This window comes from Phocoena phocoena, chromosome 4 (genome assembly GCF_963924675.1).
Source record: "Phocoena phocoena chromosome 4, mPhoPho1.1, whole genome shotgun sequence".
NCBI lineage: Eukaryota > Metazoa > Chordata > Mammalia > Artiodactyla > Phocoenidae > Phocoena > Phocoena phocoena.
In genome coordinates, this window is record NC_089222.1 from 128,714,120 (window position 1) to 128,731,071 (window position 16,952).

The window sequence follows — 16,952 nt, forward strand, 5'->3', positions numbered from 1 at the left end:
CAAAAAACTGTTGTCTTAAACCACAAAATTTGGGCATGGTCTGTTAATAGCAATACAAAATCAGAACATCCTTATTAAAATTTTAACTTATTTGATCAAAACCTTTATTTATTTATTGCCAACAAAAGATTTCTTAGCTGCATTTTGGAAAACATTTTTCCAGGCAATAGATTTCTTTATTCCATGAACTCCTATCCCTTTTGCCCCTGTTTTTAACCTGTTTTTGCTTGTTCTTTTCACTGTGGCTACAAGTTCTTATTTCCCAACAAGCTTTTAGCTAATCCTGTCCTTGAGTCAGGGTGTATATATGGATCACTGTCCAGCAGCCCAAGTGACTCCATATCAAAGTTAGTTTAGATGAGGGTCTGACCTCAAGCCTTTGTGCCTGTTCTAGCAGGTTGGATTCTGTGTTTTTCTTGTGTTCCCCTTTCTCATAATGTAGTCCCAAGAACTGGTTCTTAACCTTGTTCATTCTGATTAAGGGTCTAAACTGGTAGACTTTCTAATACTCCACTCTAGATTGGGATCTTTCCTAGTTTTCATTTTCTGTAAGTGCCATATCAAATTGCCAAACATTTGGCAGCTTAAAATAACACTAATTTATTATCTTACAGTTCTCTAGATGTCTAGGCTCAGCATGGCTCTGTTTGGTCTCTGCTTTGGGTATAACCAGATTGGAATCAAGGTGTCAACAGAGCTGCATCCCTTTCTGGAGGCTCTGAGGATGACTCTAATTCCAGCCTCCTTCATATTGTACAGAATCCAGTGTCTTGCCGTTGTAGAACTGAGGAGTTCTTAAAGGGACTGAGGTCCCTGTTTCCTTGCTGGCTGTCAGCCAGGGGTCATTCTCAGATTCTAGACACTGTCTACATTCCTTGGCTTCTGGCTCCCTTTCTCCATCTTCAGAGTCAGCAATGGTGCGTGGAATCCTTCTTGTGCTTGGAATTTCGCTGGCTTCCTCTTCTGCCTTTCTTTTCTCCTTTTAAGAGTTTATGTGATTACTTGAAGACCCCCAGTTAACCCAGGATAATCTTCCTATTTTAAGTTAGGGGGGTTAGTAACATTAATTCCATCTGCAAAATAGTTTTAGAGCAGTACCTGGATTAGTGTTTGACTGAATAATCAAGGGATGGGAATTATGGAGGGAAATCTTTAGAATTCTGTCTTTTCAATATTCCATCCTAGGAACTAAAGATCTGTCTTGGAACCAAGGAGCTGAATTCTTGCTACCACCCATCTACCCTGGCTCCCCTACTTCCCTGGCCTAACCCTGGCTTGCCTTTTGTCTAAAATGTCAGTGTTACCTGTTTAAAATATTTTCATTACCATGTTTTTTCCCCACTTACTAAGATAACTTTGACCATTTTCTGAATCCCCTTAATGATGATTATCTGCCTGGATTGCTATCCATTCCTTCCTTCCTTCCTTCATTCGACAAGTACTTATTATATGCCAGGTACCTTCTGAGAAGCTGGTGATATGGTAGTGGAAAAAACAAAGACTATGCCCTTAAAGTATGTGCATTTGTATAGATAGAGAGATAGATAATCAGACATATACAAATGAGTATATAATAAAATTTCAAATGATTATAAGTGCTATGAGGAAAAATGAAGGAGGGATGGTTCTCTTTGATTTAGGGTAGTCAGGGATGGCTTCTCTGAGAGACAACATTTAAGTAGTGACTTGAGGGAAGATGAGAAGTAAGTGTATATAAGGGCAAACATATTCTATGCAAAGAGTTCTGCTCAGTACTGAGCGAATCAGATGGGAGGTAAAGCAGCTGGACCAGGGTGAGGAAAATAGGAAGGAAGTCAGAGGGGAGGCAGGAACCAGATTTTGGGGGGCTTTAAAAGCCATGAAAAGGACACTGGTTTTTACTTTGAGTAAGGTAGGAAGGTATTGGTGAATATTCATCCAAGGAGTTAAATGATCTGACTTACGGTTTTGCATGATCAGTCTGGCTGCTGAAGGAAGCAGGAAACACCATCAGGAAGCATTTGTTATCATTCAGGGTGGAAAATGCTGGTGGTTTGGACTTAGGTGGTCGCAGTGGAGGAGCTCAGAAGCGGCTATTAGCATCATCTAGAGGGAAGGGATATCTATTGCTTGCTCCTGTGGACTAATATTCTGTCTGACATACCCACAGTGGTCACAGCTCTGACCACTTCTTCAGGGTTCCACCTAATAGGCTCTTGTGTCTTTTGTATCTTCTGTCTGATAACATCCAGCTCTAAGTGAGCTCCCATATTCAAACTGCCTAAAACAACACAACTAAGATCCAAGGAGCCCAGGATAGGCACAAAGGGTTGCGCCCCTCCCGTGAAGCTCCATTTTATGCGTGTTTCTTTCCGGGATACCCCTGACATTCTAGGCTTGCACGTTTTGGTGGACCAGGGATCTCCCCTTGCTCCCCTATGGGATTACACTTCAGTGGCTCTCTGTTTTAAAGCTTCCAGGGGTGGCGCCGTTATTCTTTGGAACGTTCTCAGTATTGTAAAAGTTCTAATCTGAGGGCAAACTTAATTTTTGGAAAGAGCCACAGTAAGTCCAAGTCAAATCTGATGGAGAGGCTACATCAAGCTGCATGATCGTTTTTTAATCAAAGTAGAATGGATTGTGATTGGTGGGATTCCCAAACCTCATGGAAGCTGTGTGTTCTTGCAAATCCCGAGGTGCTGTACCAGCTACTGCTCCTAGATGTCCTCCCTGCCCTGCCCCTTCATGTGTCAACGTCCCACCTACTTGCTGGCTTATAGCAGTTAAATTTTTAAAAAATCTCCCCTTTCTAGGTTCTCATCAAATACACTACCAGTGTTCCCACAGGTACCCCAGTGAGTCTTTGAGACATTTTCTATCTGAATTGGGAAGAAAACCAAGGAATGAAGCCCCTTGTCCCATTTCCAGTCTGTCCCCTCCCCCCAAATATAGGTGCAAAATACATGTAAGTTCCTCAGGGCCTCCCTCGTCCTTTCAGGGCTCTTGCAGGCCATTACTCTGATAACCCACTTTTGGTGAAAATGTGGGCTCCTTCATGTGTGCCCACCCCAGACTAGGCTGTGAGGTTTTTTTTTTTTAAAACTTTGGTAAAAATAAACATAAAATTACCATCTTAACTTTTTTTTTTTTTTTTTTTTTTTTGCGGTACGCGGGCCTCTCACTGTTGCGGCCCCTCCCGTTGTGGAGCACAGGCTCCGGACGCGCAGGCTCAGCGGCCATGGCTCACGGGCCTCGCCGCTCCGCAGCATGTGGGATCTTCCCAGACCGGGGCACCAACCCGTGTCTCCTGCATCGGCAGGCGGGCTCTCAACCACTGCGCCACCAGGGAGGCTCCATCTTAACGATTTTTAAGTGTGCAGTTCAGTAGCATTACGTAGTTTCATTGTTGCGTAATCATCACCACCATTATCTTCATTGCAAAACTGAAACTGTACCCATTCAACAACTCCCCATTCCTCCCTCCCACCAGCCCCTGGTAACCACCATTAATTCAATTACTATCTCACATAAGTGGAATGATACAGTATTTGTCCTTCTGTGATTGGCTTATTTTGCTTAACATAATGTCCTCAATGTTCATCTACGTTGTAGCATGTGTCAGAATTTCCCTTTTTTTAAAAGGCTGAATAATACTCCGTTGTATGTATGTATCATATTTTGTTTATCCATTTACCTGTCAATGGACTTTTGGGTTGCTTCCGCCTTTTGGCTCTTATGAATAATGCTGCTATGAACATAGGTGTACTAAAAAAAAAAAAAAAAATCCAAGGAACAAGAAAAAACATCTTTGAATAGGAAAGAGATAGTAAAAAGGCTCAAGACTAAAGGAACACTCTGGATAAATTCTTTACAATGTCTAGTAGGTACCAGACTTATTTGGAAGATGAATAGGTTAGTGGTCCCCAACACTTTTATAGATGAAAAATTCTTTACACCTGATACTAGTTCAGTTACTGTTTTGGGGATGAGTCTACTACAAATGATTACGAATATACTTTCCTGCTTTCCAAGATCTAGATGCTTTTAATAATAAATAACAACAACAAAAGGTCTGAAACTTCAAGGCAAACTCCAATGAAAGCAGAAATAGGGAGGCAAAGTGCTATGGGCATATAGAAATAAAAACAGGAATCAATATTATGGCAAAGTTAATGAAATTCAAGTCAGAGTGAGGTTCTGGGACTGCTTACTATCTTTCTCCATCCCTGGGAACTGCCCCAGTTGGTGAATCATCCTGGAATTCGAATCTCTTTACCTATGAGATGGATATGGAGGAAAATTGGGAAAAACAGAGCTATGCTCCTTTGCTTGTGTCTACATTAAAACATATATATCTTTCATTCCGTGGGAAAACATAAGTTTAATTGAACAGATACAACAATAATATATCAAGAAAAACCCCATAGAATCTAGGAATTAAAGATGGTTTGGGCTTTTCAAACGTCTGTTGCTCCATTTTGAACCATCTTCTTTGTTCAGTTTACTCCCAATCTAAAAACTACCCCCAGGACCATTTTTACACCTTCGACCTTGCCTGAACCAGCTCATTATTAGCTGTGAAGGAGTTTGTAAGATTAAATACCAAAGTTTTTTTTTCCCCATTCCAGCCATTTTACTAGCTTTCTACATCAAATTCTCTCTCCTTAAACAATAGTTCTTTGTACACTCTAAGCTCTTGTCTCTACTCTCACTGCTTGCCCGATTCTCCAGTTTCCATGCCATTTTAATAGGAATTTTAGGACCACTCTTGCTTTTACTCAAGGGCCCACACATTAGGACATCTAAATACTTCCCCTCATTTCCCCAGTCTCATACATTCTTCCATCCACCTTGCAATCCCTCCCTCAGACTCTTGGTCCATATGGATTTAAGACTCCTAGTGCTTTGAAAAGCCAATAATTGATAATAAATATCTAAAGTGATTATAACAGTGCCTGGCACTTGGTGACACCTAGATGACCATTGACAGCTGCGATGATGTGAGAGCCGTCTGCAATATTGGGATCTTAAGACCAATGCCATAGGGGTCATGGAGAGAAACACCTGGGAGAAAGTTTGTGACGTGTTCACCCAGGGCCTGACCCAAAGAGATGTTCAACCAATCTTAACCTAATTATTATATACCATGCTTTTAAATGTTTAAGCATTTTAAATTATTTCTTTCAAAAGTATACATCCTACCAAGAATAAAATTTAATGTACAATTCTGAAATACTATTTGATAAGAGAGAGAAATTCAATGTTTGCAATATACACTAATAGTAATGATTTCAGGTTTAGAAGGAATTCATGTCCTTTGGAATCCTAATACTATAAATTTGATACCAAATATTAATAAATAGGCTTTTGCTAGTGGATATCAATTCTTTTTTAATTTCCATGCATGCATTATTATTTTGGTTCTTTAGTTTTATATCTAGAATATGTTCATTTTTAAAAAAGAAAGGATGAAGCAGGTAGATTATATTGCTTGCTGCTTCTAATTTAACACCAGAAGTTTGACACTAGACAGACTTAGCAGGTGGTAGTTGGTAAGAAGAACTTGAAGCAATATAGTTCATTGTATTTTAAGAGAGAGAAAGTATTAATTGTCTGTGCCAATGTGAATGAGGAGTGGGAGAAATTATAGAGAACCTAGGGCTTCATTAAGACCTGGCTTGGTCCTATTGCTGTTATGAGAAAATTAAAAATAAATGGACAGTAGTTTCCACCTCTAAAACATATTATATGCAGTACATACTTTAACCTAGTTTACAATTTACATTTATTATGCCCAGTGAAACCACAAAGCCAATGTTTAATTTTACAGTTTAAAGTCACACATAGGGGAAATGCTTTACAAAATAAGATATTGTTCCTTAATGAAAAATATTACAGTATAGGTCCCAAAAGTCTCAGTTCAAGTGGTTTACGTGAATAACAGAGTTGTTGTGGAATGCAGGCTACAAGACACAGTAATGCTTTCAATAGTCGTTTCAGATTTGAAATTTGCCAAAGCTGAAGAGACATTTGAAATAAGACCCATCTTAGTTTTCCAAGATTGTTTTTGGTTTTCCAACAGCATTATATTTACTGAAAAATGCTAACACTTCTGGAAAATTGAGTGTAAAAAGCAGCTTACATTTTACTGCTTGTATACAGCATGTAAATCTTCAATATTTTACTCTACCTTGAAAGCATCTTTCAAGATTTAAGAATCTCAGTTCTACCTATTTTTATTACCTGACTTGATTCACAGACTCTAATATAGAAACCAAATATTCGTGCCAGTGCCTACATCAAATCGAACATATTCCCGCAATCTGTTTAGTTATCTGCAGTCTATTTACAAAGCAAGTGCATGATTTGCTCTGATCAATGTGTCACACTAAAATGTAGGCAGTATTTCTTGACTCCTACATTTATGTCATGCCGGAGTGTGTGATGCAAAAATACCATCCAGAGACTTTCTTAATCCAAAGTCTAGTTTCACAAAGTCACACACAGTATTATATTCTATCCTAGATATACTCAGCATGGGGTGAGTGTTTTTCATACATTGTGAATTGTTACAGAAAAGATGGAGATATAGTAGCCAAGTGTATGTGTGAAAGTCCAGCTAAATATACACAGAAGTTCCTTTGTGTATAAGAAACAGACAAGTTTCTTTGAAAGAAATGCTGATGGCTTAGTATGTGATGGAACATGACATCTAAAAGTGGGCTACACCAACCTGATGCTCTTCAAGTTTGGACGTCACATTAAGCATCCTCAATGTACATATAGCTTATGTCACTAAACACTGCCAATCTGAATGACCATTAAATACAATTTCCCAAACTTTGAGTATCAAGTTGTGCCCAAGATTGACAAACTGTTTAGAGTTCTTTCTTGCAAATTGAAAAATCATGTAGAATAAAATAGTAACTCAGAAATACCACATTTGGCAGTTGGTCACTGAAAGTGTTAGCACCTTGATAAAGATTACAATTGTTCATTGGATGTGCCAAAGGAAAAGTAAAAGAAAAAATGCCCTGTTTTATTTATAAATCACAGTTTTCCTCACAGTGTTAGACTTGGGTCACTCTGATGTGGCAGTGCCTTATAGGATGATGGGCCATTGTTTATTTTTTTTCATTTGACCTATGGCAGTACACATGGATCAGCCAGTGGAGCTATGAGATAAGGACCACAGACAGCAAACTTGCTCTTAGTGCTAGAATATTAAGAGGGTGCAACTAACAGGGTTAATGAATGTGTATGTTTCAGTCCTACTCCATTTTAAAACCAGCGTTTTCTAACAACAGATTCCTTTATCTTTTCTACAAAATCTGCATTAAAATTATGATATAATGGCACCGGAAAAATAATTGCCAGGTTGAAAGCTTTTCTGATCTAAACACTACATATATTCTCATTTTCTGGCTCACTAATGCATGGGTTGGTGTTTCAGTATGTTCTCATACATTAATTGAATAGAACACAAAATTATGTGGTATAGACTGATGTGTTTCATGTGTTGTAACTTGAGCTGTCATTTCTGTAGTTCATGATAACAGGGAGCTATTAGAAAGATTGTATTTTTCAGTGGGCTATTGAGCTAAGTTGATCTACCTGTTTGACAACCTAAAACTACATGTTGTTGACAAATGAGAAAAATAATAGAGAAAACATGTAAATTCCTTTTCTGTGTGTCTATATGATAGATCACCTTGACCCTGTACTTGGTTCTATTATAGCTTTGGATGGCCATTTCTGTCTTCAAGGTCATTCATTTACTTTGTACCTTTGAAATGTTAAAAAAAAAAAAGGTGTTTTTATGGCTTCAAGTTTAACTACTAATAGATTACTAATAGTCACCAATCATACCAATGAGATTTCATACTTAGCTATAAACTATTAGCAAAATCCAGCCATTATTAAATTCGATCTTATTTCACAAACAGTGAACTCTAAGTTATAGCACAAGTCCTGAACTTCTTTGACTCTGGCTGCTGCCCTCACCTAAACCATTACAATGACCTTGTCCAATGAGGAAGGAGTAAAGGGGAGAAACATCAGAACCAGAGATTGATCTAGTCAATTGTGTATCCAAAGGTGCTTTGCCTTATTGCTATGACCAGACTGTGAAATCATAGTCAGGAGCAAGCTGGTGTGCTCAGAGGTGTCCCTGCTTGTCCCAAGTCCTATTATCCCTCCAAGAGATTAACTTGTAGTAGTAAAAAGTCATATTGTATCGATGGAGATCCCAAACTTGGTGAAACAGTTATGACTACAAACATTTGAATCATTTAAATCCACTTTGTTTACTCTCATCTATAGAATCTTAAAGATACTAGAGACTGAATGATACTAATTGTAAGGAGGGTTTCTAGAGCAGCAAAAGACATTATTTGGTTTTATTATCATTGATATCACTTGGAGGCTGTGATGTATCAACAACTCCTTGTCCAAAGTTCATCAGTGAAGCTCATGGACCTGAGTTTGAATTGTGTCTTAGCTTCTATGGGAAGCTTCCAGGCTACCTATATATCCTAGTTTAAAACTTAGACCTTAGTTGCTTGAATAAATGCTTTTCTTATCTGAAGCTTGGAAAAATTAGTATTAAATGGAATCCAAAAGACCTATTAAAATAACTACAAGTGATGAACAGTACTAGCCATGGAAGGTTAAATTTAAAACTTACTTAGAAAGAAAAGGGATAGTATCAGAATACGAATACATGAGGAATATATACATATACACCTGTTTCACACAGAAAGCTTTCTGTAAAAAAAAAATACAAAAGCAACCAGTGCCGTATATTATGTAAACTCACAAAGTGTACTTTATACACAAACATGAACCATAAATTAAAAAGTAGGACAACAGCAAAACATCTTAAATATAGAAGAATTTGCACATATTTTTGTTAAATAAGAATAAATAATTTTATCACACAAATTCACATACCAGTTGCAAAAACAATAAATTACTTTTTTTTTCAGTGCTGCAACTTTTTTTGTTTGTGATTAATCCCTTCATTCTTAATGTGCTAAAACTGTTTCCACAGGAAGGCAGAGGAAGTTGAATTTGCTGAATAAATTAAAACAATGTCCTTAAAGCTCTAAACAATAAGGGAGGGCTTCATTTGACTTTTTTCTGTTCCTGAAGAAATAAATGCTATTTTCTTCTGGGCTCCCTTAGTATTTAATGAAACAACCTGGAGTATTTAGTTTTGTGAGTGAGATTAGATTCTTACCAACCTGAGCATTTTTAGACAAGCTCTTTTTTTTTTTTTTTTTTCTTTTTAGGAAGTAGCCCCTAGCATCCTGAATCCTACGCTCTATTCAAGATGTAACTATGGAAAGGTAAAAGGCATAACCCAATGTGAAACTGAACTGAATTATCTTCATTATAGAGGATTTTCCCTTTGCTCATCATTCTCTATGTCTACCAAACACTCTATTTCTCTGAATTTCAGTTTCCAGTCTATAAATTTTCTCAGGAGTTTAGACATACATTCCTTAGTCAGTCTATTGATACCCATACCAAACCAAACCAAACCAAACAAAAAACCCTAAAGGAAACTCCTTAAAAGCATGGAATAGTGGTTTATTTGTTCTAAGCTCTCTAGGGTTGCTCCCATGAGAAGTGTAAAACTTTAATATTTGAGGAAAAAATGAATCATTGGTAAATCATATTTAAAAATCTATGAATACAGTATGGAGAAGCAGAGTAGGACACAATCATGTTTGCTCTTCAATTATTTTTTAATGTTGCTGTCAATATAACCACAAAAGATAAAAAAAAAATTGTCATAGTTTAAGTACTTGATTCAAGTTATTCTGAATACTGGAAAAAGTAAAGTTGGTCCTTCTCTTAATTCTCTCTGCATAGTCAATGGTCGGTGTGATTTTTATTTTTAATTTTTTTTTCTGACTGATATGAACAGCTTTGCTCCCTGTCCTTGATATCTGGTACCTTTATCAAATGGAGGTTACCAGTCTTGTATAGGCCTCCTTTTTCTAACTGGTAATTTATTAAGAAAAAAGGACCACATCTAAAGCAAAGTCAGTCTATGAAAACCCAAAGGATGATTAACAGTTTTGATTTCTTAATGATTTCTTATGAAAATACTTAAAACAGTGAGACATCCATTCCCCTGGTCTATTGAAATGAATGTGCTATATAGCAAGATCAAATACATAATTCTCTTATATTAAAAATATCTTATAATAAAAATAAACTCTCATGAGTGTAAGGAAACTCAAGCAATAGTTCCCTAATATCCTTATATGCAAATCTTTAAAAATAGGCACATTTGGTATGATTATTATAAAATTTTATAAAAACAAGTAGCTTTGTGATATTTCACAAAGAAAAAGAAAAACCAAATGAAATGAAATATCTTAGGTTTTCTGAGCTATGGGGTAGAGGGATGCAGTTTACTGTCTATGAGATTTTTATGCAGATGACTGTAAAAGTTTTCCATGTCTAACTATTCTAACTCACAACCTACCTAGACAGGCTATGGAAATAAGAGCAGACTTTGCAAAGACCATCACATTTCATCACTCAAACACTTACTGGTACAACCAAATGCTTTCTAATTGGGAAAAGTCTTAAGTACAGTATAAGTATACTTGGATTAAGAAAAAAAACAATGCAAGGAATTATTGCCTATGGTGTGGAAACAGTATTATTAATATTAACCATTTTTTTTCACTAGCCACATTAATGATAACCACTTCTAGATATGGCTAACTACCAAGTCAACAAAAAGTACAAAACACTGTAGGTCTTACAGAACCCTTGAACAAAACAAACAAGCAAAAACAAAATGCATTTTAAAGGCTCGCTGGTAAGAGGTATACCAGTGTTGAAGGTGATAGAAAACTCTTTGCTGTGTGTTCTGAATGTGTATTACACATTGTGAGATATCAGATGGGAACCATAGAAAGAGAAAGCAGTTGTGAAAATATAACTTGAAAATATGGTGAAGCATGTATTTGTTCTCTTTTTAAATTCTAACAGGAGGAAACTAATTTTTAGACTCGATAATATACACACACACACAAACATTTCTTCTACCTCCTAATTATGCATTAGTTTGGCTGGCTGCCTGAAAAAATACAGGCAGTCAAAGGCTTAAATAAATGGACCCCTGTATGTATTTAAATGACTAGATATATTGAGCTTCTTTTTTCTTTTCAGAATTTCTCAGAAGATTCTTGCTGTCAAAATGGTTTTTGACGAAAATTTTATCTCCTGTAGTCTGAACATATACTAAATCTTTCTTAAAACAGCAGCAAGTTCTTAATTTCCAGTAAAACATCCACAGCTCTTTCTAGAAACTGGAAGGAGTGGAAACAGCTGCAGACCTACTTTGGTCAAACACTTTTTTATAGAAATATATATATATATATATATATATATATATATATATATATATATATATATTTTAATAGAACCAAGTGATATAAAGTGACATACCAAGGAAGAATGTATTTACAAACAGTAAAAATAAGCTACTGTGTAAATAATATGCACGAAAATGATTACGATGCCTTTGTAGACATTCTGTAAGAGGTAGGTGACAAGGGGGAGACTGCTCTGCCATCTTCAAATGTCCCCTGATTCTACATTCATCAGTGTTTTTGTATTCTTGTAGGCCCAGGGGATGTTCAATAACTCCCAAGTTTTTCTATATTCCAAGGTCACCACTGTCCCATGAAGCAGTGCGCATCTTTATTTGGTCGCTGAGAGCAGATTCTGCCCATAATCGGACTCCTGTTGACAATGACCCTGAAGTGTGACTTTCCGTGCTTTCGGTTGACCTCGTGTTCACCACAACTGTGTCAGTGATGAATCATCCAGTTGTCTCTGCAGAAGATCATAACCACAGGCTAACATTTCTTTAGCAAACATTGCTTAAATGCAGAAGGCCTCTGAGAGAGAAGACATCCCTTTGCTAACTTCCGGTTTCCATCCTGGCACTGCACCGTCCTGGTGTGCCAGCCCGTGTCACAGGTTCTAGAACAGGCGAGCCACGGGCCCGTCACCCACTGCAGCTGTGGAGTAGGCGATCCCACTTTATTGCTGCTGTCGCTAGTGACAGAGTTTACTTTTGGAGTGGACTTCTTGGGAACAAAAAAACTGTAACGGACATCTAAGGCTTTAGTTGGGTCTGTTGCAAGAATCTGTACGATTAGAATTTCCTTTGTGGCTGAGTAGCCCATCCCATGTAAGAAGTCATCCCTGTGGCTCCAACCACTATAGTTCATGACTGTTCCATTGATGTCAATGATGGTTTCCGAAGTGGAGATCATGTACTTTCCATTGATAAGGTACTCACCGTTTTTCTTCTTCAGGGCTAAGTAGGCAGTGAATCTAGTCTGGTCTTTGGCTTTGAACTGTCGGACTTTTATGTGAGTCGCGCCTTCTGGGATCCTCACAACATCAGTGTAACCCTTGCTGGAAGCAGGAATGTCCACAGGGGAGAGAGAGAATAAGAAAGGGGAGGAAAGAAAAGTAAGTAAATGCTTAACAAATGGATAAACAAATAGAAATTCTCTAAAAGTCTCACCTTACCTTAATATAAAGTTTTAATGTATTAAAAAGCTTCATTTTAAATTGCCTTCAAAAATTAATTTTCTTAGAACAAAATAAAATTGCAGTCAGACTATCATATTGTATACATTTGTATTATGATGTTCAAAATTAGGATGATGTTAGCAACCTGCCTTGGTTTTAAAAATTTATACTTCCTTTAGTTAAAGATTTACACAAAAATCACACATCATTATCAAATCTTATCATCTTTACAAAGCTGCTTTAGGTTTTTTCTGGCACAAAATGCCCGTAAACACAAACCAGCAAAAATCTACCCTCAATTAATCTCATAGAAGCCTTTCAATGAACGTTCCTCAAGCTTGTTTGCATATTAAGATCATGTGAGGATCTTTTAAAAATTCCAAAGCCTACAAATTTAAATCCCCAGATGCCAGAACAGTTAAATCCCCATCTTTCAGGATGGGTCATAGGCAGCAGTACTTTTAGAGTTCCCCACACTGTTCCAAGGTGCAGACTAGTTGGGAAACCACGGATTTAATTATTTGTTGGGCTATAGACAGGTTAGAGGCTCTGACTCCATTTCTACTAAAACTCTGGATTTCCTGGGGCAAGACAGAAAATAGAACATAAAATTCTTTAACTGCGTAACCGTAGCTTACCAGAATCATCAAAGGACAAAAGAATCCTTAATGCCTTAGCAAATTTCCCTGAAAGCTTAGGGTCTGCAAAGTGTTATGGTCAATTGAGCGATGCTTTATGGTGAGTGACATATGAGATAGATCTCTAATAACCCATCATCTGCTCAGGAAAATGGGCAAAGGCATAAATATCTCTGATACCCATAAGGTTGCAGAAAACGCAAGGACAGAAAGGTTAATTAAGCACCAAGGGACTAGACCAGTGGGGAGGAGTCATCTTTTGCCCAAATCTTTGCCTAAGTAATTTCACATTAAGGTCCTCATATGTTTTACTTTCCTAGTTATTTAAATGGAAACAAATACTTTACTTGTACAGTTTAACGGATGTGTGTGAAATTTAATTGTTCACTTCTGAATTCTTACTAAAGTTTGGAGGATACGGGATAATGGATTCATATATGTAAAATCCAAATGTGTTACCCACTCAAACATTTCCTCTGAATTGGAGAGGAGGCTTATCCCCAGGGAAGGCCCCTTTCTATTGGGCATCTGACCTACCATGATGGCCAGACAGGTGTCAGAGCTTCCTACTGTGTTGAAGAGAGAAGATGCAATGCTGATGATGTTGCTTATCTATTCAATTTGATTCATTAGCTTTTTTTTTTTTTTTTTTTTGCTCGCACCACTTAGCTTGCAGGATCTTACTTTGCCGACCAGGGATTGAACATGGGCCCTCAGCAGTGAAAGCCCAGAGTCCTAACCACTGGACTGCCAGGGAATTCCCTAATTTGATTCATTATCTTAATTTTTCTAATACATTTGGACTAGATTCTGTCACAGGATTTTTTTTTTTGAAGTATCTAATATTAAGAGATGAGATGTTTCTACAATGGCTTCAAACAAAGCCAGGAGAAAACATTCCATCTTACCTAAAAAGTCTATAATGTGGAGATGTATTAAAGTATTTGCACAAGTTCACTCCAGAGCTAATGAGTGGCAGTTCTAGGCCTCTCGACTCACACTTTATGCTCCTTTTACCACGTCCCCATTGCATGAATCCCTTCCCTCCAACAACTGTACGTCATAACAGTTAAAATAAGTTCTGGTGACGTTCAGAGTTTAAATGATACCAAACAGAGTGTCAAGGTAAGGGAATTAGACGGGAGAGCCTTTTTTTAAATCCTGTTCTTAGAGTCTGACTCATGTTCACGAGAATCGCTGGGAACTCTCAGCACCGCGCAGGCCTCAAACTGAGCTTCCCGAGCCACTGGGAAGTATGAAGAGTCATGCCCTGATTTCTTTTCTTTTTTTTTTAAACATCTTTATTGGAGTAAAATTGCTTTACAATGTTCTGTTATTTTCTGCTGTATAACAAAGTGAATAGGCTATACATATTCATATATCCCCATATCTCCTCCCTCTCGTGTCTCCCTCCCACTCTCCCTATCCCACCCCTCTAGGTGGTCACAAAGCACCGAGCTTCTCTCCCTGTGCTATGCGGCTGCTTCCCACTAGCTATTTATTTTACATTTGGTAATGTGTATATGTCCACTCTCTAAACTTCGTCCCAGCTTACCCTTCCCCCTCCCCATGTCCTCAAGTCCATTCTTTACGTCTGCATCTGCATCTTCATTCCTGTTTTGCCCCTAGGTTCATCAGAACCATTTTTTTTTTCTTAGATTCCACATATATGTGTTAGCATAAGGTATTTGTTTTTCTCTTTCTGACTTACTTCACTCTGTATGACAGATTCTAGGTCCATCCACTTCACTACAAATAACTCAAGTTATTGTTTCTTTTTATGGCTGAGTAATATTCTGTTGTACATACGAGTCACGTCTTCTTTATCCATTCATGTGTTGATGGACACTTAGGTTGCTTCCATGTCCTGGCTATTGTAAATAGTCATGCTCTGATTTCTTGATGTTTTAGTAAAATAGGTTTCCCTTTGTACTCTTTATTCATTTTCTTTGCACCCTTCTTGGTATCATTTACACTTTAGACATTAACCAGCTTCCTTGGCTACCATGAATGAATGCAGATGTTTTCATATAACTATGAAGTATGAAGTGTGGCTGGCAAGGCAGGGGAATCTTCTTTTCTTCAGGGCTATCTCCCCAGTACAAGAACAGTACCTGCCATGAAGGAATACATGCATTCTTACATACTAAGCATGCTGCCATGGAAGGGACATTCTAGTGGGGTGGGGCTTAGACCCCCAAACAAAATATGTGACAATATCTGTTGATTAAGAGCTGTGAAGAAACAGAGTAAGAAGATAGAGGAATGACAAGGATGGGGGAGAGATGCTCCTATTCACTTATGGAAGCCACCACCTTTTTGGGGGGCAGGTAGTGGTGACATTTAAGACATCTAAAGGAATTCTAGAGGAAGCACTGCTTATTAAGTGTTAAAAATTGTTCCAGGCAGAGGAAATAGTACACATGCTGCCACTTGCCGTGTTTGAGGATTGTTGGGAAGTCCAGTATGTTAGCGCAGAGCAAGCGAAGTGGCCAGTGTAGAAGGGACTCAGAGCAGGGCAGGGACCAAATGTTTTAGCATCTCACAGGTTATGAAGAGATCTTGGACACTGACTCTAAGTGAGAAGGTAGCCATTGGAGAGTTGAGCCCAGGAATGCCACCATCTGACTTAGGTGATAAAGTGATGGCTCTCTCTGCTTTGTGAAAAAGAGTCTGTGAGGGGCCAGGGGCCAGGAGACCCGTGGGAAGACCGCTGGATTGGTCCAGGCAAGAGACAGTGACTACCAGATGGCAGTGCTTCTGCTTGTGCGGTAAGGGGCAACCAGATTCTGGATATATGTTGGATGTAGGACTGAGAGGATGTGCAGATGGATGTATGTGGGGTGTGAGAGAAAATGAGGTGTGAAAGATGACGCCAAAGTTTTGGTACTAGGCAGTAGAAGGATTGAGTTGCCCTTTACTGACACGAAGAAAATTGAGGGAGGAGTGAATTAAAATTAGGATCATATTTGTGAAGAGGTTTGAACTTAGTGCGGTAGTTTTTTTTTTTTTTTTTTTTGTGGTATGCGGGCCTCTCACTGTCGTGGCCTCTCCCATTGCGGAGCACAGGCTCCGGACGCGCAGGCTCAGTGGCCATGGCTCACGGGCCCAGCCGCTCCGCGGCATGTGGGATCTTCCCAGACCAGGGCACGAACCCGTGTCCCCTGCACCGGCAGGCGGACTCTCAACCACTGCACCACCAGGGAAGCCCAGTGCAGTAGTTTAATATGCATTATCTCATTTGGTCCTCACAGCAACATTCATTTGCAAGATAATTACTATTATTTCCATTCTACTCTCAAGGATGCTAATTGTAAAGAAGTTGAGTGACTCTTCAAAGATCACATAGCTAGTGAATTACTGAGCCAGAGCGTGATTGCAAATATTCCAGCTCCAAGATCAATGTTCTCTTTTATCGATCACACTAGGCCAAGATAATTTATATAGGATACTCAAACAGGTCATTTGTACCACATACTATAATCTTGGTCAAATCAATTTGCAAGCAGTTATGTGGGATCCTGCTTGTTGCTATCATGAATGTCTTCCTTCCCCTTTTCAGGTGACATCAAATATGCGGATATTTGTTGTAAATAAAAAAGCTTAATGCTAAATTTAGCATTATAAAAAGAGGTTTATAAGTTGATGTAGGAAGGATACACAGCATACAGTACATAAGGCAAGGTATTACTTTTAAAAAAATAATTTTATTTCTCATTTGGTTCCTGAATTTTTACCCTTCTTTCTTTTTTGGTTTCT

The 16,952-nt window shown here is 38.1% G+C and overlaps 1 protein-coding gene across 1 annotated transcript in view; it reads right to left on the bottom strand.

Moving 5' to 3' along the window:
• Positions 1-11,867: 11,867 nt before the first annotated feature.
• Positions 11,868-16,952, bottom strand: part of ADAMTS5 (ADAM metallopeptidase with thrombospondin type 1 motif 5) — a 43,323-nt gene continuing 38,238 nt past the window's right edge. The window contains exon 8 of the mRNA XM_065876682.1: positions 11,868-12,435. Coding sequence (XP_065732754.1) covers positions 11,868-12,435 — 568 coding nt within the window. The remainder of the gene's footprint in view (positions 12,436-16,952) is intronic.